The sequence below is a fragment of the Podarcis erhardii genome (genome assembly GCF_964252035.2).
Source record: "Podarcis erhardii genome assembly, chromosome: 6".
NCBI lineage: Eukaryota > Metazoa > Chordata > Lepidosauria > Squamata > Lacertidae > Podarcis > Podarcis erhardii.
Window position 1 is genome coordinate 8,560,710 of NC_138510.1, and position 24,286 is coordinate 8,584,995.

The following is a 24,286-nucleotide window of genomic DNA, read 5'->3' on the forward strand; positions in this document are numbered from 1 at the left end:
ACAAGGAAATGCATTCACACATCAGTATCTTGCAGGCACTCAGATTCCCAGCACAACAATCTCCCTTTGCAAAAACCAAAGTCAAAGCCAGAAGAGAGCAAGGAATGAAAACCTTGATTCAGTCATTCATTCTCATCTTGCCTTTCTGCCAGAGGAGGACTTGAGGCAGCTCACAGCATAAATCAGATACCACTAAAAACACACATCAAATATATATCCTTTTTTTAAAAAAAAAAGCATTTTAGCCCACTTTGCTCCCAAGCGATGCAGTTTTGCATGTCATATTCACTAATGTATACATTTTTACGCACATTTGGGTTAGAGAACTGCACTGCAAAATGCAAAGAAGTCTGAATTTTGAAGGACTGCTGTGGTTTGGCTCCTGTTTCGGGAAGTGCAGAAGGGGTAGGTTTGCATTAAAATGTGAACCAAATCTCTCCCCCACCCCCACCCCATTCATATGGGTCTCTATTTCACAGTCATCAAGACCAACCCCCTGCAGTGCAGGAACCACAGCTAAATATTTGAAACATTTGGGTTGGTGTCTCCTCCCCCTGTTTTAAGGGCTTCTGTTAAAAAGCTGCTGCTGCAAGTTGTTTACTCTGTTTTGGATGAGAAGTCCAAATCTACATTTCGCTGCATCTCTTCTTGACTGTGTCAGTCACTCTGCAGCAGGCAAAGGGAACGAACAAAGCCGCCAGAGCCACATTGGTGGGTTTTAACATTTCCCAAAGCTTTCCGCGTTGCACATCAAAGCTGTTGGCTCTTTTCGTGTGTTGATCTATAGCGGAAAGGTAGCTCCTTTCTGTGGCTGTCACAGTGATTTGGGATGGCTGGGGTGGGGAGGGAGAGAAATCTGCCGTGACCATAATAAACAGCAGTGCAAAATCTAACACAAAGTAGGGGAAAGACCTTGTCATTCTGGACTGCAAAGTGTTATTAGGCCTTTAAAGATAGAGGCACCTGCTCTCTGATATAATCACAATATTTTGCATTCAGGCATCGTCAATACACTGCACGCTGCAACCTTAAATGCAGCCTAGCCTCCTTCCCCGATCTAGATCCCTTGGAGAAGGAGGAATCCTGCTGCAGGCCTGTGTTTAGAGCCCTCCTATAGAGTAATATACCATAGTTTTCCATGTATAAGATGAGGTTTTGTTATTTAAAAATTATGTTAAAAATCATGGGATGTCTTATACATGGATAGTGAATGGGGGGGATGTGGGATTGGTTGCTGCCGCGAGCCGGAGATTGTCAGCCGCTATTGGACGTGTTCATCTCCTGTGATGAGGCTGCATTTTAATATTTTAATGTTTCAATATTTTAATGTTGTATTTTAATCTTGTTTTTAAGTTGTATTCATTCAGCTTGTTTTTATTATTGCTTGTTAGCCGCCCTGAGCCCAGCCTTGGCTGGGGAGGGCGGGGTATAAATAAAAAATATTATTATTATTATTATTATTATTATTATTATTATTAGTGGCTGCGGCAAGGGCTGGTGTTGACTGGCTGTTGCTACGGTAATTTGGCAGGTGATTGGCGGCTTCTGCCAGTGAGGGGACAGATGATAGGTGGCTTTCTGTAACAGCGAGTGGCAGCGTAGGTCAGGCGGGTGAGCTCAACAAAAAAACACTCAACAACTCGGGGCCCCTTCCCCTAAAAAATCTCTCCCCCATTTTCTTAATTTGGAGTCCCCCCAAATAGAGGGGTGTATAACACATGGGGGCGTCTTATACACGGAAAAACATGGTATGCGAACCCATTGTAGTTGTTTACTTTCTTATTGCAATTTTTAATCATTTACCTTTGTCAGTTTATTTTTTATTGTGTTAAAAATAAAACCCAGAGCAAAAATTAAAGGGGGGGGGGCTTTCAAAGAGAGGAAAAGGATCATGTTGAAACCACCCTGTTTTGTGGGCAAGTAACTGAAGTTCAAGAAACACAAGTAATGTCAGCCTCAGGTTTCTAGTCCCTAGTGTGGCAGCTTTCTGACCCCATGCTCGGTTGTATTGCCTATCCCCTTTGGCAATTCACTTTTCTGGGTTCAATGCAGAAATGGCCACTGTGGGGTGGTTTGCTTTTAACTGTCTTTTTTCCAACTGCTCTGACAATAAGCTATTTAGGTATGGTGGGGAATGCAAGGCAGGGGGGCGCAGCGGGGGCAGAGAGCAGTTATCTTCTTGCCACTGCAAGATCAACTGTTTATTGCCATGGTCAATGAACAGCACCCTGTGCAAAACTGCAAAGCACCACTGAAGAGGAAGTCCCCTGATCTCTTTGGCTGCTCACATCTCACTGCTATAGGGAGGGATCATACATCACCCAGCAGGAGACTCGCACACTCTTTGCTTCTTGGAGCCGAGAGCTGCGTTGGAAAATTCAGAGCAGTGTGAAATGCAAAGGATAATAATGTTCTCATCTATTCTGATTTATTTGTTGCCCAATACGAAATACATCTCTCAGGCAACTTGCCTATGTGAGTGAAAAAACAGCCATCAAGTTTAACAATACCTCTATCACACACCCAAAATATCAACGCAGAAACAGCACTAGACTCTTAGGTCAGGATCTTGTTTTGGGGAGTTTTGTGGTGAGGGGTTGTAGCTGCTATTAGTATAAATTTATTTGTATCTTTATTTTTATATCTTAATAATAATAATAATAATAATAATTTATTATTTATACCCCGTCCATCTGGTTGGGTTTCCCCAGCCACTCTAGGCAGCAGAATATTAAAATACAATAGTCTATTAAACATTAAAAGCTTCCCTAAACAGGGCTGCCTTCAGATGTCTTCTAAAAGTCTGGTAGTTGTTTTTCTCTTTGACATCTGATGGGAGGGCGTTCCACAGAGTAGGTGCCACTACCAAGAAGGCCCTCTGCCTGGTTCCCTGTAACTTTGCTTCTCGTAGGGAGGGAACCGCCAGAAGGCCCTCGGAGCTGGACCTCAGTGTCTGGGTAGAACGATGGGGTGGAGATGCTCCTTCAGGTATATAGGACTGAGGCCATTTAGGGCTTTAAAGGTCAGCACCAACACTTTGAATTGTGTTTGGAAACGCACTGGGAGCCAGTGTAGGTCTTTCAAGACTGGTGTTATGTGGTCTCGGTGGCCGCTCCCAGTCACCAGTCTAGCTGCCGCATTCTGGATTAGTTGTAGTTTCCGGGTCACCTTCAAAGGTAGCCCCACATAGAGCGCATTGCAGTAGTCCAAACGATTTATGTGGAAATGGTCCACTTTGGTTGTGTGCTTTTCACGTATTTCATTTATTGTTTGTGACTATTCTCGCTGTATTCGTAATTATGTCAACCTTGTAGTGTTGTAAGCCACCTTGAGCATGGTTTTAACTATGAAAAGGCACCATACAAATAAAATGTTGGAGGCGTGAGCACTAAACATGATCATCACAGTCCCCCCACTATACTGCCTCCAACAGTGGAGTGAGAACATAGTCATTATGGAAAATAGCCACTAATAGCTTTACCCTCCATGAATATGTCTGACCCTCTTGTCACCAGCTGGTTTAGACACAGCACCTCTTACCTTGGGGCCTGGCTCGCCTTGTTCCCCCTGAGGTCCTCTCCTTCCAGGACTACCCTGAAGAACAAGGGACAAAACAACAAAACCAATTCCAAAAGCTTTCCTTTCCACCGCAGCAAACAGCAGTGGCAGGAAAGGCATTCTATGAAGAAGACAGACCCCTTTTCGGCCCTTTCTCGGAAAGCGGAAGTGGAAATGTCAGCACTGCCACAAAGCGGCAACAAAGATTTTGTTCATAGCAATAAGAGATGGGGTTGTGGTGGGGGAGTGGGAATAATTGGGGTAGCAGGAGGGAAAGAGGTGGCAGTGCCACTGCAAAGAGGAGGGTGACGTGGGGGTCTAGTGGGGTAGGTTGGGGGACCATTCCAAGACCTCCTGAAATCTGGGGCTATCCCTAGATGAAGAGTTTGGATTTGATATCCCGCTTTATCACTACCCAAAGGAGTCTCAAAGCGGCTAACAATCTCCTTTCCCTTCCTCAACCACAACAAAACAAAAAATTCCTTCAAGTAGCACCTTAAAGACCAACTAAGTTAGTTCTAGGTATGAGCTTTCATGTACATGCACACTTCTTCAGATACACGCATGCACACGAAAGCTCATACCTAGAACTAACTTAGTTGGTCTTTAAGGTGCTACTTGAAGGAATTTTTTGTTTTGACTATGGCAGACCAACACGGCTACCTATCTGTAACTCAACCACAACAAACACTCTGTGAGGTGAGTGAGGCTGAGAGACTTCAGAGAAGTGTGACTGGCCCAAGGTCACCCAGCAGCTGCATGTGGAGGAGCGGGGAAGCGAACCTAGTTCACCAGATTACAAGTCTACCACTCTTAACCACTACGCCATACTGGCTGATGTTCCTAAGGAAGAACAAAACAGGTGAAAAGCAGCCACCAAGCGGTCCAGCAGCTCAAGAGTGAAGCTTCACCTGCCAGTCACCCAACCCACTTTGCCCACCGCTGGAGAAGAGATATCTGTGTAGGTTAACAGCAGAAAACCTTGTTAAAGGCGAACACTACTGTACAAGGGGAAACATCTTATTACAGTGGTACCTCGGGTTAAGAACTTAATTCGTTCTGGAGGTCCATTCTTAACCTGAAACTGTTATTAACCTGAGACACCACTTTAGTTAATGGGGCCTCCCACTGCCGCCGTGCGATTTTTGTTCTCATCCTGAAGCAAAGTTCTTAACTTGAGGTACTATTTCTGGGTTAGCGGAGTCTGTAACCTGAAGTACAACTATACAGTGATGGGGGCCACATCCTTTTTTCTCCAAGTGCTTCCGGCTTTGCCAGGCAGGCTAATCTGTATTCCAGGCACTTGCATCAAAATAAACTGAGGAAAAAGGTTCGTGCTTGTAGAATTTCCACATGGGCATTCCGGCTGTGACGGAGAACAGAAGTTTGGTGGGGAGCAGGATGGTCCTTATGAATTCATCCGGACTTGACATCACCAGTGGATCTAGAAACATACTAAACTGCAAGCACGCCCAGGTGATGCATGAACTATTCACATATTAAGCAGTGCTCTGCTTCCCCACACCCATCCCATTTTTCTTCCTTTTTTAATCCGTCAGATTACTGTTTTGGATTAGGCAGTATCAAACAGAGAAGGCTTTGGTACAGATTGAATGTTTCCTGCACGACAACAAATTCCAAACAGGACTTATGAACATTACATTTACATACTGACCATCTGGGTGGTTTTTACGCAGGGAAACAAAACAAAATACAATTTAAGATAAAAGCCCTTCGAACTTGGAATTAAATCGCAAGGCAACGAAAGCAACTACAATGGGCAAAACGACAACGCAGCAGCTAAAGTCATTAAAAGCAAGCATAAATTCAGCAAGGGGGAACTTGGTGCAAAAACAGAAGAGCCCAATATGTTGCAATTAGCAAGCCTGGGTGAACAGGAATGTATTTTACCTATCACCTAAGAGACCACAGCATAGGCACCAGGCATGGCCCTTTGGGGAGAGCATTCCCTAAGGAGGATGCTACATAAGAAGAGCCATTTGGGGTAAGAGTAAAGGCCCATTTTGTCCAGCATCCTGCTCTGACAGTGGCCAAGAAGATGGCTCTTGCAAGCCTGAAAGCAGGACTTGAGTGCAACAATGCTCATCCTCCTGCAGTTTCCACCAGCTGGTACCCAGAGGCCTTTGACAGAGGAAAGAGAACATAGCCATGTAACCTCTTAACACATCTCTGCTTTCCGAAATGGGTTGACGTCGTAGGTGCAATTCTGTTCCCTGGCTGGTTATGCGCAATGCCATTTTCCCGGGAACAAAAGCTCAACTCACCGGAGGCCCTGGAGGCCCTGGGAGGCCTGGGATCTCAGAAGTGCAGCTGCAAGACGGGAGGAAGCTAGGGCAGACCTCTTCATCTCTCTGAAAGAGCAGCAAAGAAAATGGGGTGTAGGAATGATCGTTGGGTGTGGAGCACACTTCCGCCCGCAGACAAAGCCACAGCTGTCTGAACATCTTGCCCTCTATCTAACCTTTGCTCTCTTAATGGTCTGCTGTGCCCTGTCTGTGACCTTTGTCTCCTTGGTCATACATTGTGCAAGGGGAAAATGACGCGGTGGAAACAGGTGCCAAAATAACTTTGTACCACCCCATGATCTCGGGATTGGAAGATGTGTAAAGGTCACAGTCCAAAATGTATCTGACTGGTTTTGCATATTGTGCCAATAAAATGAGCCTCCACAGAGCTAGCCAGCAGCTTGCTGGTGCACAGCTCACCTGTATTACAACTCCTGCCTCATGTCCTTCACTTCAATGGGACTCACAAGTGGAACTCTAAACCTGCAAAAACAAACCCTGTTCTTGCAGGTTATGATTCTCTCCATGCCTTACCAACTTACTCTTACCCCAACATTCTTTGGTGGAGGCAGCAATCACAAAGAAACTGGTATAAAACCATTGTGCAGTTGTAGTGCGGATGCGTCATAAATCCCCAATGCTAGGAAGAAGTGGAGCCCCCATACTTACCATTGCTGGAACATCACAACATCTGTCCTCTTCAGGCCACAAACTGCTGCACACAATCTGCAGTGACTGCAGCTGGAACTATAGATACAACAGAGTTAGATAATGATGAGGAAGGAACTCAAGGTGACGTACATAGTTCTCCTCCTTCCCATTTTATCTTCACAATTGGGGGGTTTTTTGGGGGGAGGGCAATGAAGAAGGGTGAGGTTTAACTCCATCCGCTGATCCTTCCCACTTTTGCAGCTACAGTGGTACCTCTGGTTACATACTTAATTCATTCTGGAGGTCCGTTCTTAACCTGAAACTGTTTTTAACCTGAAGCACCACTTTAGCTAATGGGGCTTCCTGCTGCCGCTGCACGATTTCTGTTCTCATCCTGAAGCAAAGTTCTTAACCCGAGGTACTATTTCTGGGTTAGCAAAGTCTATAACCTGAAGCATCTGTAACCTGAAGTGTATGTAACCTGAAGTGTATGTAACCTGAAGTGTATGTAACCCGAGGTACCACTGTATTGCATAGCACAAGGGATAGTTTCAGTTTTGGCTTGTCTCAGCTTTCATTTTCCTGGCCTTAAGTTCCTTTCTCCACATTTCCACAACAGTTTATGTTACTTTTTTAAAAAAAATCCTTATGAAAATTCATCCGCCTGTTGGTGCTGAGTGACACCAATCCTGCCTGGTGTTGCTTTGCCAGTACGTTCCCTATGGAGAACACGCTGTCAAAAAAATCCCTGCAGAGAGCAGGATGGAATCATAGAGTCATAGAATCATAGAGTTGGAAGGGATCCAGAGTGTCATCAAGTCCAACCCCCTGCCATGCGGGAAGTCTCTGCTCGTCTTTTGATGTGCGGAAAATGCAATCCTGCTTGGTGCTGACTGGACCCTGCCCACCTGCCCCAGTTGGCCTGTGGGGTAGAGGACAATAGATAGATAGATAGATAGATAGATAGATAGATAGATAGATATCTGTGTCACTGGCACAGGTTCCCCGCCCCAGAGAAGGCATGTGTCACCAGTGCCATTTATCATCAAGAATGTCCAAAATTGGGTGGCGCTGTGGGTTAAACCACAGAGCCTAGGGCTTGCCTATCAGAAGGTCGGCGGTTCGAACCCTGCAACGGGGGTTGCTCAGTCCCTGCTCCTGCCAACCTAGTAGTTCAAAAGCACCTCAAAGTGCAAGTAGATAAATAGGTAAAGGCGGGAAGGTAAACGGCGTTTCTGTGCGCTGCTCTGGTTCACCAGAAGCGGCCTAGTCATGCTGGCCACATGACCCAGAAGCTGTACGCCGGCTCCCTCGGCCAATAAAGCGAGATGAGCGCCGCAACCCCAGAGTCAGCCACGACTGGACCTAATGGTCAGGGGTCCCTTTACCTTTACCTATGTCTAAAATTAAATCCAGAACTGAAGAGTGCTGCTGCAATTTCCAACTTTTCCTTCCTGATACCTCCCTTCTGAATTACCAATGTGCACAAGTGATTGTGTACATGGATAAACCGTAGCATGTACCAGCTCACTCATATGATCTTCTGGTGAATCAAGGTTCCTCTTTGCACTGCATTTCCATCCATGATCACAATCTCTCGTGAGTATCAGTAACCCAGAGGGTAGGATGGGGCAAAACAAATGGAGGAAGAAAACAGAAGAAAATGAAAGTTGCAGCAAAGCTCTCTTATAGCAGAAGCTTGGGGTCGTTTTCAGTCTGAGGGCCATGGTCCCTTCTGTTCAACCTTCTGGGGGCCACACAACAGCAGTGGGCAGGGCAAGAAGCAAAAGTGAGTGAAGCAAATAATATTTTGGTATTGTGTTCTTACTTTTACACAGTCACACACCCCTCTCTATCCTCCATCTGGACAAGCAGGAAGAGGGCCTTCTCGGTGGTGGCTCCGACTTTGGAACTCTCTCCCTAGAGACGCTAGACTGGCTCCCTCCTTGCTGTCCTTTGGCCAGCAGGTGAAGACTTTCTTGTTGCAACAGGCTTTTGGGAATTGAATGCTTTTAATGAAGGGACTGTGGCTGTGCTCTTTTTAAGGAAATTATTTGTATCGTTTTAACAGATTTTACATATGTATATATTTGCAATTATCAATGTTTTGGTTTGGTTTTGGTCTTTTTTCTCCTCTGTTTTCAGCAGTTCCTAATTTTAGCTGTAAGCCACTTTAAGTGTCATCAGGGGCAAAGGCAGGGCATGATAATAATATTAGGCAAGATACATTATCAGAGTTCAAGGACAAATTCCAGCCTGGCAAAACAAAAACCCCAAGGCGGGTGCAAATCAGGGCCGGTTACATAGCAAGGTTTAATGGCTTCATTTGGACCACCTCTGTTATTAATAATTATATTAATCAAGATTACGGTGGACCAAGAACAAGGTTAAGGAAGGACAGAGCTACAGATAACTAAACTTTGTTTCCTGAAATAGCGCCTCAAATCTTTCCAAATATGGAAACGGAAGCAAAAAACTCTAATCACCTCCTACCGAGCCTCAGCAAGGCACCTCTGAGAATAACATCTCCTCTTCCTCCAACCCACGGATGTGTATCTGCCAAGATTTTTCTGTCTGCTGTGAAACTCCAGCTTGTTCGCACAGAGGCAGGCAGCAAACATCATTAGCATCTTTGTTTTCCCCAAGCCAGAACTCTGAGGTTTGTTTGTTTGTTGTTCAATTTTCAAAGCCTTATTTTTTAAGAAAAAATAATGATGATGATTAAAAATAAATAAATCTCAATGTCTGTGAGCTGTGTTGGTCCAACGGCAAAAATGGCCAGTGGTTTCAGAGTGACCAAGCTGGAAAACCCTTCCTACTTAAATTCAGCCCGTCTGTTTTAGGAACAGCAATGCTGGAGTTTTCATTCGCTCAACACCTTCTCTTGGCGGCTCAGTAATTGGTTTCAGAGACAAAACGAAAGTTTTACTCTGTTGCCACTCAAAGGAGGTGATAGGTAAGATAAGAAACTACCTGAAATAAATAAGCCAGCCTGTCTAAGAAGAGATCCATCCATCATACTATCCACACAATAACAGTTGGAGACATTAGCCCTTTGCAGGCATTCAAGCCCAGTGGAAGAGAATTTATATACGGAAGAAGGATGCTGGCTCCAAACAGATGTGTATTCACTGGAATGTCTATGCTCTACAGCTGGACTGTAGTGGAATCTTTGGGCCTCCAGATGTTGCTGAACTACCGTGGTACCTTGGTTCTCAAACTTAATCTGTTCCGGAAGTCTGTTCCAAAACCAAAGCGTTCCAAAACCAAGGCACGCTTTCCCATAGAAAGTTATGCAAAGTGGATTAATCCGTTCCAGGCTTTTAAAAACAACCCCTAAAACAGCAATTTAACATGAATTTCACTATCTAACGAGACCATTGATCCATAAAATGAAAGCAATAAACAACGTACTGCAGTCAATCAATCAATCAATCAGTAGCTGAACTGGGTTCCACACAGTCACAAAAACAAAAAGAAAGAGCTGCAAAAACACAAAATAAATAGCCAAAACAGAGAGAGCTCAGCGTAACACTCGAAATGGAAAAGTGTGGCACTCAAATCAGAAGCGCAACACTCAAAATAGGGCATGTTCAGCTTCTGAAAAAAGTTCGCAAACCGGAACACTTACTTCCGGGTTTGAAGTGCTTGGGTTCCAAGTTGTTTGAGTACCAAGGTAGCACTGTACAACTCCAATCACTCATAGTAAGGATGGTCAATCACCAGAGATGATGGGAATTGTAGTTAAGCGACAACTGGAGGGTCAAAGGATTCCCACAGCTTCTCTAGCATTGACCACCATGGGCCCTGCAGATGTTTTAGACAACAGCTCTCTTCAGACTCAGCTAGCAGGCCAGCAGGGCAGAGAAGGCTGGTGTAGAGGAATTCGATGTACACAGTTGCATGTGCAGGGGGCTCTCAGGAGCCCTGCCTTTGTTGGACTCCCAGCCATGTGTAGAGAAGAGAGGTGTGCTAAAACCGCACAGTTTCGGCAAACAAAATGGTGCCAGAAAGGAGAAAGCTTTTGGGAAATGCTCTGGCTTGCATCCAACTTAATCCTTGCACATACAGAAGAACTTCCAGAAGTACAATGGAATCTGCCCTCCCTCTCCTCTCGCACACATATGTAAAGGTCAAGGACTCCTGGATGGTTAAGTCCAGTCAAAGGTGACTATGGGTTTGTGGCACTCATCTTGCTTTCAGGCCAAAGGAGCCAGTGTTTGTCTGCAGACAGCTTTCCAGGTCATGTGGCCAGCATGACTGAACCGCTTCTGGCGCAACAGGACACTGTGATGGAAACCAGAGCGCACGCAAACGCCGTTTACCTTCCCGCCGCAGTGGTACCTATTTATCTACTCGCATTGGTATGCTTTCAACTGCTAGGTTGGCAGAAGCTGGGACAGAGCTGTTACTATAAAGAAGCAATGCGGAAGCAAGAAGCAGCTAAGCCAGCTGCTGCTGGCTGGAAAGCCAGACAGGATGTACATGGGTGGAGTTAGAGTCTCTCTGCTGTTGTTCAAAGAGAGCAGACATCTTTATCTGTATGGCTGCTAAAGACAGGAATAAAAGCATGTAGTTACATTTCTGTCTGAGTCTGATTCCCCTCCCTGGGGATATGCAGGGAGGAGGAGAAGCAGTGGTGTGTTTTTCTCACAGTCTGGGAAAAATCGCCGATACGGACCTCATCTGTTTTTCCTGCCGGGAGTCGCGGGAGGGAGGTCAAAAGGAATTCAGCCGGTGCCTGGACAGATAGGCACATACCTCTGACAGAGGCAGAATTACAACAATGGTAGCAGAGGATGGTTTCGATCCATCGAAGTCTGCAAAGATAGTAGCAGAGCTGCTGTTTTCACCGCTCCATGGAAGCCTGAAGTGCGGGGCTGTTTCTCTGCAGCCAGAAGCTGACCAGAAGAAGCTGACAGCCAAGCCACGGAGCCCAAGGTATGAGATTTTCGGGCTTAAAAGTGTGAATGCAGATTGATTCATTCTCTGCTTCAAAGGAGCAGCGTTTGGGAAAAACAGCTCCAAGAGAGAAGAGGCCTGCATTCCAGACATTCTTGTGGTTTCCTGTCCAAGGAAAGGAATGCACTGTTGCTAAGCAACGCCGGCCAGTTACTCAAGAGAGCTGGGCTATCAGGCTATGCCTCAGAGAGGCAAAAACAAAGCTTGTTTTGACTTACGAACTCTTATAAGGGACTTTCCAAGCAGCCAGTGTTAGAGCTGCCAGGTGCACAAGAGTGTAAACAAGCCAGCTATTGGATTTTAGAGGCTTGTGTTTGAAAGTTAAGGCAAAGGACTCAAAATAGATGCCAAGAAGGGGGGAGGTTTGCCTTCTCCACCCCTCCTGACCAATGACAATTATGCATCTTGGTCTATTAAGATGAAGGCCTTGCTGCAGAATCAGAGACTGTTTGGGGTGATTGAGAACCCCATCCCTGCAGCACCAACGCGTGCTTGGGAATCACAGGGTGTAAAGTCCAGAACGGCTATAATTCTGTGTGTGTCAGACTCTCAGCTTATCCATATACAGGATTTACAGCACGTGAAAGATGTTTGGGACACGCTGAGAAGGACACATCAGAGAGATGCAGGTTCTTCAGCGTTGCTGTATTTTGAAAAGCTGACCAACCTGAGGCTTGCGCCTGATGGAGATGTTCAAGCGCACCTGACGGAAATGAAATATCTGCGTCAACAGATGGTGGAACGCAATTTCCGTCTGCAGGAGGAAGTGTTTTGCTTCATGGTGATAAACAGCCTTAATCGGACTTACAAAACCGTTGCCAGTCAGCTTGGGTTCCTCCCAGCGAATGAATTGACTTCGGAGAGGGTCTTTGCCGTGGTTCTTAATGAACAGGACAGACTTGCTGCCCTGGAGGTCAAGGACAGGGGGAGACAAGAACGGAGCTCTGACACCCCCACTGCTATTGCTACTGGAGAAAATGCTGTAGCTTTGAACGTTGTCCGATGTTACAATTGTGGACAGACTGGGCATCTTCAGCGGAACTGCAAGAAGCCACATCAGAACAAAGGAGCCAAGGGAAGCTCCACGAAGTCTGAGGCGTCAGGCAGAAGTCATGCCAAGTCACAGGCGAAGCCTGCAAAGGTTATGATGTCCCTAAAAGGAACCACACCAGAAGTGGAGAAGGCTTTTGTCATTGACACGGGAGCGACGGTTCACGTGACCCATCACAGACAGCTATTTTCGTCGTTTAAGAAGCAAAGCTTCGTTGTACAACAAGCCAACGGTCAAGAGCTAGAAGCGACCGGAATTGGAACTGTGTATCTTAAAAGTCTGAACTTGACTATAAACAATGTTTATTTGGTTCCAGAGTTGAAGTACAATCTGCTCAGCGTTTCGCAGATTTCCAAGAAGGGACTAAAACTGTCCTATGATGATGAATGCTGCGAGATCTACAAAGATGGAGAGTTGTATCTTTCTGCCAAAGAGAAAGATGGACTGTATTTGTTGACTTTTGATCAAAGTGATTACATGAAATGTAATTCTAACATGATCTCTTTTGCAGGTGTAGCCGAGGAGAACGCCAAGCAGGTCACCTCGAGGGTCGACAGAGCATTTCAGCGGGTGTATGCTGATGTGATTGGTCCTCTAGCACCATCTAGAGGCAATGCAAAGTATTACCTAATATGTGTTGATTCTTTCACAGGTTTTGTCTGGATTTATCTTTTGGAGAGACCAAAAGACGCCTTAGAAAGGTTTAAAGAGTTTTGTGACAAGGTTAAAAATATGCATGATGCTGACATAAATTGTCTTTGCACAGATGAGAAGCCAATTTTTCTCTTACAGGATTTCCAGAGGTTCCTGAAGAAGAAAGGGATAAGACACAAAATTGCTGCTTCCGAAGAAGCTTGGAAGAGATGTGTCTGTGTTAGGGTGAACAAAGAATTGCAAAAGGGAATGGAAGCGCAATTGCTTAGTTCACATCTGCCACATGAGTACTGGGCTGAGTCGCTAATGTCATTTTGTTATACGTGGTTGAGAAAGTTTTCAATAGAGTTGGGAAGTTCTCCTTTTGAGAAACTGTTCCATAGAAAACCTTCTGTTGCCCATTTCAAGGTTTTTGGGTCTCATGTGAGAACAGAAGCTCCGGGTGGAGTAAAGAATGCCAGAGGCATTTTTGTGGGTTATGAAAAGGGTCTCTACAGAGTAATTTTGTCTGAATCTGGTCAGGTGATTCTCACAAAATTTCTAGAAAGTGCTCCTGAACAGGAGAGAGTGATTGCTCACACATTTCCCACAGGAGATGATGATTCTGATGATGATGATGATGATGATGATGATGATTTTATTGAATTCAGTAGTACAGATGATGACAGCGATAGCTCAGACAACTCAGTTGTCACAGTCATTGAGAGGAAATCTCACATAATGACTAGACCCTCAGAAGAGGAGGATGAACCACTGTTTACAATTGGTACTGGTTCACCAAAGAGTCCAAAGGCTGAACCAGAAAGCAAAGAAGAGCAGCACTTCTTACGTAGGTCTGAGAGAGCAACGAAGGGTGTACCACCCAAGAGGTATTCAAAAGAGTTTGCCAACCTAGCTATTGCATGTGTTGCTGTTGTAAATGACCAAGGTCAGATTGAAGCTGTGTCTGAGTCAGAGACAAAGGCACAACAAAGAGTTGTTAACCAAGGTAATGCAGATGCACTCATTCCTTGGAAGTCACACAACCAGAGAGGTACATTGGTAAAACCAGTGGTGGGTAGTTCCAAGGGTGGAACTGAAACAACAGGGGAATGTTATACATATAACAACTGTTTGTTTTCTTCTCTGGATCAAGCATTGCACGCTGCACGCATTGATTCTTTAGGGGGAGTATGTTACTATAAAGAAGCAATGCGGAAGCAAGAAGCAGCTAAGCCAGCTGCTGCTGGCTGGAAAGCCAGACAGGATGTACATGGGTGGAGTTAGAGTCTCTCTGCTGTTGTTCAAAGAGAGCAGACATCTTTATCTGTATGGCTGCTAAAGACAGGAAAAAAAGCATGTAGTTACATTTCTGTCTGAGTCTGATTCCCCTCCCTGGGGATATGCAGGGAGGAGGAGAAGCAGTGGTGTGTTTTTCTCACAGTCTGGGAAAAATCGCCGATACGGACCTCATCTGTTTTTCCTGCCGGGAGTCGCGGGAGGGAGGTCAAAAGGAATTCAGCCGGTGCCTGGACAGATAGGCACATACCTCTGACCGAGGCAGAATTACAACCCAGTTGTGTGGATTCAAACCACCGACCTTCTGATCAGCAAGCCCAAGAGGCTCCGTAGTTTAGACTACAGCGCCGCCCGTGTCCCAAACCTGCATCTTGCACACATGCCCCCCACCCCTTGTGTCCCCAGAACTGGTCTGGGGTTTCACCAAACCCCCAAAAGTGAGATTTGGAGGTGGCAGTAGCAGGAGCTAGTTATGTTGTTGTTGCAATTCAGCTGGAGGAGATCCCCTATCACTGAATCTTGGCCACCCCCCATTAAATCTTGGCCACACCTTACAAATGTTGTTCCATAGTTGTGGTCCATCTCATCCTCCTGACTGAGACATCCCTTCCTCTTAGCTATGCTTGATCTGTGCATTGTGGTTGAGTTTGTAAGCATCTTTCCACCACTGCTGGTGATGTAGGGTGGATGCTATAACTACAGCTTCCAGAGAGCGAGGCAAGAATGCGCATCATGCAAGAATGCATGCCACAAGCATTATGAGAACTCGTGGAAAGTAAATGAGCTTTCTCCACACCACACCACCACGTTTGCCAAGAAATATTGAGGGTGAATCAAGCTGAGGGCAGCTTTGCCATCCCTATTAAAAAATACTGTAACATAAAAGCTCTCTATCCAATCTATCCAATCAAGGGTTTTTTTTAAAAAAATAAATAAATTAAAAATTGTGCATTTCACTATGAGTCAGTAGACTGACTGAGTGGACAGAGTAGCAAATGGACTTAAAACAAGCTCTACAGCTCAAAAGGGTATTTTCATAGTTACATCTAGTTTTTTTAAAATAGCTAATAATGAGGCAGGCACTCTGGCTATCTGAGGGCAGCAGTTCTGAGGAAAGCTGTTCCTTAGCTACATTTCAGTGATTCAGATTCGTTAAAGATGCCAAAAAGTAATATGCAGCATATGTATTTAACAGATGCAAAAGAAAAAGAAAAAAATGATTGAGGCTCCCCTCCCTCCCCCACACCACAAATCCACAAATCCAACAAGGCGGCTGTCAATCAGCATCACATAGCAATTTTTTGGAATAATATTCTTTTACAAGATAAACCTAAGAGCTCACTTGAATCAAAGAAACCTTTTTACAAAAAGCAGTCGCATCCCACAATGGATGAATTTAGTGAGCTACTGTGACTCTTCTCTGGATTACTGTCCCTGCCTCCTATTAGTCACTGTCAGAGAATGAAGGACGTAACAGGGCTTTTTCAGTGGTGGCTCTAATTATAATAATTATCACGGATTTCTGCTTGTGCAACATAACTTTGCCCCCTCTCCACCCTCCACACATCCCCCAAAGCTGTTCTGCAGGTGCCCCCCCCCCAACTCTCCAGAGCAGATTCAGGGACTTAGCTGTCAACATTTCCCCTTTTTTAAGGGAAATTCCCGTATTCCGAATAGGATTCCTGGCAAGAAAAGGGAAAAGTTGACAGCTATGTTCAGGGAGGGGGGGGCACAGGGTGTACATTGGGGGAGAAGAATGGGAAAAGTTCTGTTGCTCAAGCAGAGATCCATGTGCTGAAGGGAGACTCTGACTTAGGTCAATTAACTCCAGCAGGTATACTCTGAGTAAAACTTAGTGGAAAACAAGGGTTGTACTACAGCCAAGGCTGGATTTAGGTTTGATGAGGCCCTAAGCTACTGAAGGTAATGGGGCCCTTTATTATGTCCAGCTGTCCTTTGACTCAAGAACAAATTAACTGTTTTTTTGTGTTGAATATATGGTATATGGTAATTTATGGACCGAATAGGTATCTAAAGCCATTTGCACATAACAAAATATGTATTTTATCAAAGTAACTGTTGAACTGAAATACAATTAAGAAGAAGTATATTAATAGTGAAAAACAGTTAAGTAGAAGTATATTAATAGTGAGATAATTATTAAGCTCTAACTTAAAATGACTGGGGGCCATTACTGACATCATAGGAGCCTACACAACACAAAACACTGTCGCTGCATGTAGGTTTTATTTTCATTTGTTTTTTATCTTATATTTTGGAAATGTACATCCAGGTTTTTTTTCCTTTAATTTTTTGGGAGGCTCCCAAGAGAGTGGGGCCCTAAGCTATAGCTTGTTTAGCTCATACGTAAATCCGGTACTGACTACAGCAGTAGCTCTACTACAGCAGAATGCAACCAAAACACAACCCAGAGCATCGCAAAGGACCCCACAAGCCTTAGGGACATCTCACTGGGGTCACTGGTCCCTCCTCCTGGAATGAAGAGCCCCAACTCAGTCAGTCTACAGGGCTGCCAGAATAATTTTTGGTCGAAGAGCACCCAAGAACACATGTTGACCTCAACTCACAGGAAACAGGACTCACCGCTGCTGACCCGCTCCGTGGCCCTCGCGTCCTGGTCAGCTTCCCAAGCATGACGAAGCCAGCCGTCGAAATGCTCTCCGAAGTTCCAAGCAATTTCTCCGATGTCTTCTTGCAGTCGATATAGAGCCTGACCCTGGAACGGCTCACAGATAGGTGCACCTGCTCAGCAGACAAGAATAGTTTCATTGAGCTGCACCACGGGGGCTGGAGAGCTCGATGCGCCGTAACGCAACCTGACAAAATAATGGGCACGACACGGTGTAGAGCAGGGGGTGGCAGAAAGCAGATACCTAGGTAATTTTTTGGCAGATCAGCAAAGATGTCTGCTAATGGTTTAATTACTCTCCACATCCCAAATCATCCTGCTGAAATGAAGAAAGCTGGATAGCAGTCACCATGAGAAGATTTTTGCATGGATTGTGTGTCCTGTTTAGTTCCCAGACTCCAAACAAATTCTGCAGCCCAGAATTCTTTAATTCTAATTTTTATGTTTCTTCCACCAGACTCTGGTTGGTGGATCTTAAAAGGTAAAGGGACCCCTGACCATTAGGTCTAGTCACGGACGACTCTGGAGTTGCGGCGCTCATCTCACTTTATTGGCCAAGGGAGCCAGCGTACAGCTCATGTGGCCAGCATGACTAAGCCGCTTCTGGCAAACCAGAGCAGTGCATGGAAACGCCGTTTACCTTCCTGCTGGAGCGGTACCTATTTATCTACTTGCACTTTGGCATGCTTTCGAATTGCTAGGTTGGCAGGAGCAGGGACCGAGCAACGGGAGCTCACCCTGTCGCGGGGATTTGAACCGCCGACCTTCTGATCGGCAACCCCTATGCTTTTTTTACTAGCACCACTAGTCATAGGAGATCCTTCACACCAGGAGCCAGCCCTTCCCTGGGGTAGAACTGCACCAGGCCACACACACATCATGCATTTAAAGCACTACAATGCCACTTTAAACACTCGTGGCTTGCTTCCCCCAAGGAATTCTGGGAGTTGTAGTTCATTTTGGGTGCTAAGAGTTGTCCAGATGCCCCCCTTTCCTCTCACAGAGGTACAGTTCTTAGAGTGGCTTAATCATTGGTCCCTCTTCACAGGAAACTTTGGCAGTCATAGCACTTTCAATGCGTCCTATGTGCCAAATGAATGTGGTCCCAGGGTAGCATTTTGGGCTTAGATTAAGGTCAAAGCTCTGCTGTTCCGGGAAGCTTGCTGTGGGAGAGAGACCTGGGGAACTCTCGAGTATGCAGGCTTAGTTCAGACAATCAGCATATCAGGTGGGGAAACATTTCATGGAATACACCAGGCAGTGTGTGTGTGTGTGTGTGTGTGTGTGTGTACTGTGGAGTGTTTCCCTATTAAAAACAAACTTTCCCTGCACATAGGAAAGCAGGAAGGCTAGGTTAGAACTCCTATCGCTAACATCTAATGATCTATGGCAGAGCAACCACTTGTAAGATTTCCTTGCTGCAATCCATGATATTGTTGACCTAGTGTATGAACTAGGCTTCAGTCTAAGCCATTTCCAATGGCGTTGTTTTTTTGTAGGAGATAAAGGAGATTTGTCCCATGATATATTTATTTTATTTTATTTTTTAAAAAAAAACCCTAGTGGCTACCAGTTGCAGTAGAAGTAGTTTTAGGAAAGGGTAGCCAATTGCATTTTGTGTCAAATGGGCTCTTAAACAGAAAATTTCAGTTGTATTTCCAAAAGACCTTTTCTTCCTGCAATCTGGTCACTGGCAATCGGCGGAAAGCAAACTGGGAGAGGAGGAAACTGTGATTTTCTCTTTTGCTGAGAAAAATGTAATGGCCTTTGTTTTGGAGACGAATGCTGTGCTCTGACAAATGGGCCACCGTCCAAGCCAATGGGAAAAGGAGAGAGTTTCTATCCTGAAAGGATGTGTGTTTTGAGAAGAGAATCCACTCATAGCTTATGGACAAAAACAACCTCCAAAAATTTTCTGTGCTATTTATGGGTGTAAAAATGGAGGCAGCATTTTCCTGATTTATTTTTTTTCTGAGGGGGGCAGGAATAAAATTCTAATAAAAGTTTGTCTCAGTTGATGCTGCATGAATCAGTATTTTTTACTTTATACTGGAAATGATGGGCTAAGATAGAAACTAGAGGAAGTAGGGTCCAAACCATTGTTTCCTGCCATTCTATTAAAATAATATTAGCAAATATTAAATCAGGATCCACAGTTGCACCCAGAATTTTCCACCCTACTGAAGGGCAATGAAATCCATAATTTTGAGAGATCATTTTGCAAATGGTTCTTAAAGAAGGGCAAAAGTTCTACAAATGTTCATTTGGAGTTCATCAAAAAATAACATCATCAGGATGTGTATCAGAAATCTCGGCTCATCTGATCCCAAGTTTATGTAACAAGCTGCAAAAATGAAACCATGCATAAGAGGCAGGAGGAACTGAATTATGCTTTCATCTTTGGTGCTTTTGGCATAATGTGTGGGAAAGATGTGGGTCTCACCTAAGCTGAAAGAGCAACACGTTGGAGGAAGTGAGGCGGCAGTGGTGGTCCAGGAAATGTTTTTCCAAAAGGAAATGCCTTAGTGGAGAAGTTGGAAGTAGAAGAGGAATGTGGACGGCTGGAGACAGAGGAAGTGCCTGTTCCAGGCAAAGAGAGGAACACATTGGAAATAGGAGAAGGGAACAGAAAGAGCGTTGCCATCATCCCCTCCTTTCAGTAAGAGCCTGCCAATTCTGTGAAGCAGGCGTTGTCAAAGGCACAAGTCAATTCAAGAGCAGTAAGATGAGAACCAATTGGCTTCAGTAAGGCATTAAATATTTCACAGTTGAAACCCAGCTAAGCTTGAGAAATTGCCTAGAAATACTGGGCCCTGCCTCTTTAAATTATGGCTGTTGACCAAAGTGGACTCACAGATGATACTCCCTGCGAAGGTCATTGACTTGCCAAAGCAAAAAGGTGAAGAGTCAGGAATTAAAAGAGAGGTGCTACGACACTCCAGGAGCAAATTATAGAAAGGGGATAAGAAGGCAGAGGGTCATGGCCCAGGTTATCCAATCAAAGACTAATGAAAGTTTGCATTTGATGCATGCCACAAATATAGTATGTATATAGCACGCTTGGCAAATCCACACTGTGATCAACTCCCGCCCGGAAACCAATGTCCCCACTGTGGAAGGACGTATGGATCCAGAATTGGCCTCCACAGTCACTTACGGACACAGTGTTAAAACCGTGTTTATGGAAGACAATTTTACTTGGCTACGAGTGATTGCCAAAGAAGAAGAAGAAGAATACACACAGGTCTTGCTACCCAAACACAGTGTGTTCTCAGGAAATCATTTGTTAGGCGGGTGTTCACATAACGAGTCAACCATTTCCACTGATGCCTATGGGGAAATTTCTAATGCGTTCCCAGCCATAGACGTTTGTACCCCAAATGATAAAAAAGCGGGAAAACTCTCTCAAAGCTTGCAAAAGGCAAACAAGGAAGTCAAATTTGCTTTCTTATTTGACCAAAGTCTCCCCCTTCCTCCCTGTCTCCCACCAGCAAAACACAAAGAAGGAAGGCTTGTTTAAGACTACTTATTTGTTTCAGGTAATGCACGCAGGTCCGACTGTTTGGATATCTGAATCTGCAGTGTGTATGGCAAGGTTTGGGTACTAATGCTTGGTGCTTGAATAAGTGAATTTTCGTAAAACAAGTGTCTGGATAGCAGGACCTGCATGTATTTACAAACGAAAACAAAAACAAAAAACACAGTGCATGCACAACATGTGATATTGAGTAGCTACAGCTCACTGGTGGCGCACATGCTATGTTTACTGGTAACGACACATGCGATGTAACAGGCTGTAGGTAACAGTATAACTTCTATTTCAAAAAATCATTCAACCTATCATGTCACAACATGTAATTCCAGACACGTGGAACACTACAAGATTGATATAAGCATTCCACATCGTGGTTATTGCTAATATAAGAACTGAATAGGCTGTATCTCCTGATCTATCTTTAATCTCTCAGAATATGTTCCGCTCATATGATAATTTGGTCTATGGAATTATATATTGTGACATGATATGTTGAATAAGTTTCCAAGCACAATTCAAAGTGTTGGTGCTGACCTTTAAAGCCCTAAACAGCCTCGGTCCAATATAGCTGAAGGGGCATCTCCACCCCCATTGTTCTACCTGGGCACTGAGGTCCAGCGCCAAGGGTTGTTCTGGCTGTTCTGGCTGTTCCCTCGCTGCGAGAAGCCAAGTTACAGAGAACCAGGCAGAGGGCCTTCTCGGTAGTGGTGCCCACCCTGTGGAACGCCCTCCCACTGGATGTCAAAGAGAACAACAACTACCAGACTTTTAGAAGACATCGGAAGGCAGCCCTGTTTAGGGAAGCTTTTAATGTTTGATGCATTACTGTATTTTAATATTTTGTTGGAAGCCACCCAGAGTGGCTGGGGAGGCCCAGCCAGATGGGTGGGGTATAAATAATAAATTATTATAATATTATTATTATTATGTGTGTTTTTAAAATAGAAGTTATACTGTTACATACAGCCTGTTACGTTGCGTGTGTCGTTACTAGTATTGTATTTACGTAATGAAAGGTTCAGCAGTGTTTTGTACGCTTACAGCAGGCCCCAGATTCATGCTACAGCACCCCCAGTTGAAACAGATCTCAGATAGCAAGGCTAGGAAACATTTTGGCTCGAAACCTTGCAAATCTGCTGCCAAATAGAACAAACAATTCTAGCTTCAGAGGACCAGTGGTCTGACTCAGTATAAGGTCACTTTATAGGTCCAGCTAATTGCGTCAGTTTAATTTTCAGATCATTTTAAAATCCCTGAGTCACTGGATCCTAATTATTATTTTTTTCTTTTTGCAGATTGTGCCCGTGTCCTTACTGCATATCTTCTTGGAAACTTATTGCGTACATTTGCCTAGATTAATGCATGCAGACAGGAAGTGATTTAGTAATTCATTATTATGCTGGCACACACCCCGTCGTTCATTGCTATCTCGGCACGTACAAACACCAACAGGTTAGCAAATGTCCCAAGGATATTTCTAGAATCGTCATTTAAAGAGGAAAGGAAGACTTTTTTTAAAAAAAAAATCATCCTGAATGGATTTCTCCTTTGGATAAAGGACCTTGTGAAAACTGCCGTAGAATATCTTCTTCACTTCCTGCTGGTCAAAGGTGACTTCCTCGACATCAGCTTCATAGTCACGGTGGAAATATATCAAGGATTTCTTGTTGGCTATAGAGGGAGGAAGATGACAAATAACCCAGGGGTTATAAAGAAAACCAAAGAGGGCAGTGGACTGTAGGCTTTGCACATGCTGAAGTAACAAGGGAAAAATAGTAAAACACACACTTGTGAGAACCGAAAATCTGAGTGAATGGAACAACATCTCAAGAGATGGTCTATGGCAGTCATATCCAAAGTCCATCTCGGGTTCTTAATCTGGCCTGCCAGTTGATTTAATCTGGCCCCCGTGGCAGTATATGTCCTGGGGTAAAATCCTTTTAAAAATAGCTTATCAACTTCAATCCTAAATAAAGCTCAACAACTTTGTGGTAAAAATGGAGGGGGGAGCTCAACAACTTTGGGGGTAAATCCTAAGAAAAGCTCAACAATTTACAACTTCAATCCTAAAAAAAGGTCGGCCCTCACGTATCAAATCTGGCCCTCTTTGGAAAAAGTTTGGGCACCTCTGGTCTATGGGAATCATAGTGTATGTGTGAAAATATATCAATCATGTATACCAGTCATTTGAATCTTTCCTATTTAACCTCCAGTGCCTACTGAATTCTTCTTAAAAATTCCAGGAGGCATTTTAATTGAAGGCTGATTTGATCATTTTAACCCATTTTTACCATTTTGTATAGTATTTCTTGTACACTGCTTAGAGACCATTGTAATTAAGTGGCACATATATTTTTAAAATGAATAAAAAAATTTGCTACCCCCTTTTGAGCTTGGGAACCCCCAAGGGATGAAGGCTCAGAGCCTGGGGACTGGTGGTGGGACGACGATGAGCGGTCAGAGGGAGAAGATTGGGAGATGACTGAGAGGAAGGGATGTCAGAAGTTAAGAGGTAACAGGGTTTAGTGAGCAGGAGGAGGCTGTAGCAGGGAGCAGTCCAGAATCAGAGGGAGAAGCGGAGGCTGGAGAGGATAGGGCCAAGAGGCAGAGATCAGGCAGGCTGCTGAAGAAGCCAGGGGGACTCCTGCTCCTGCGGCAACCAGTTCCCCTTCGCCTTGGTTTCCCAGGACCAGAAGAGGTATGAAGAGGGCAGAGCAAAGACAGCCACTCCAATGAAGTCTCCGACTGCTTGGGAAGGAGGAGAGCTGTGGGAAGGTGAGGACCATCAGTCATTGAAATTGCTTCATTGAGGCAAGATCTTCGGGAAGAGTTTCTGTGCTCACTAGGTCTTGCCTCCTGAGCTGTTTGTTTCTTTGAATAAAGAATTCACTGATGTCATTATTACTGACCTGCTCCTGATAGCAGGGCATTGATGCTGATGCCAGCGCCAGCAAAGAGCAATCATGTATGCAACCGGCTGCCATTTTGCATCTTGAACCAGCCATCATTCTGGGGCAGTTTAGGCTCACATCCGCACCATACATTTAAAGCAAATTTAAGACAGTTTTAAAGCATGTTGCTTCCCCCCAAAAAAGATCCTGGGAACCACTTCACAGAGCGTTCAGTTCCCAGCACCCTTCACAAACTACAGCTCCCAGTTTTTTCTAGGCAAGCCATGTGCTTTAAAGGTGTATTAAACGTGCTTTCGATGTCTGGCACTGATGTGATGCCTGTTCATGAATTGCCCCTTCATAGCAGGCACACAAATAGTGCAGAATATTCAGAGAGAATTCTGCCAAGCGGCTGCTTTGTCTAGGTGACACAAGGAAAAGAAAAACGTCTGGAATTTTCTCAGAAAATTGTCTTCCGGGAAATTCTGGCTCTGCTGCCCCATCCCCCATCCCTTGTAGCAACCAAATCTCCCTGCCGAATGATCGATGAGCCTCCTTACGGTCAAGTATGATGCCTAGTACAGGCTGGAAGTCCTCATCTGTTATCTGCCACACAGCAAAGGCTTCTCGAGGGCTTTCTGGCAGGAGCCGGAGGAGGAAACTGATAGTGTATTCGGTTGGCATCCCAGAAGGAAACACTTCGCTGAGGAAATAAGTGAAGACACAAAAAGCTCTTCTAAGCAGAGAACA

General features: G+C 44.7%; 1 protein-coding gene across 1 annotated transcript in view; it reads right to left on the bottom strand.

Moving 5' to 3' along the window:
* Nucleotides 1–24,286, bottom strand: part of COL20A1 (collagen type XX alpha 1 chain) — a 147,952-nt gene that overhangs the window by 34,155 nt on the left and 89,511 nt on the right. The window contains exons 24-29 of the mRNA XM_081867488.1: nt 24,097–24,239; nt 22,207–22,316; nt 17,065–17,223; nt 6,534–6,611; nt 5,844–5,930; nt 3,541–3,594 (exon numbers count right to left, since the gene is read on the bottom strand). Coding sequence (XP_081723614.1) covers nt 3,541–3,594; nt 5,844–5,930; nt 6,534–6,611; nt 17,065–17,223; nt 22,207–22,316; nt 24,097–24,239 — 631 coding nt within the window. The remainder of the gene's footprint in view (nt 1–3,540; nt 3,595–5,843; nt 5,931–6,533; nt 6,612–17,064; nt 17,224–22,206; nt 22,317–24,096; nt 24,240–24,286) is intronic.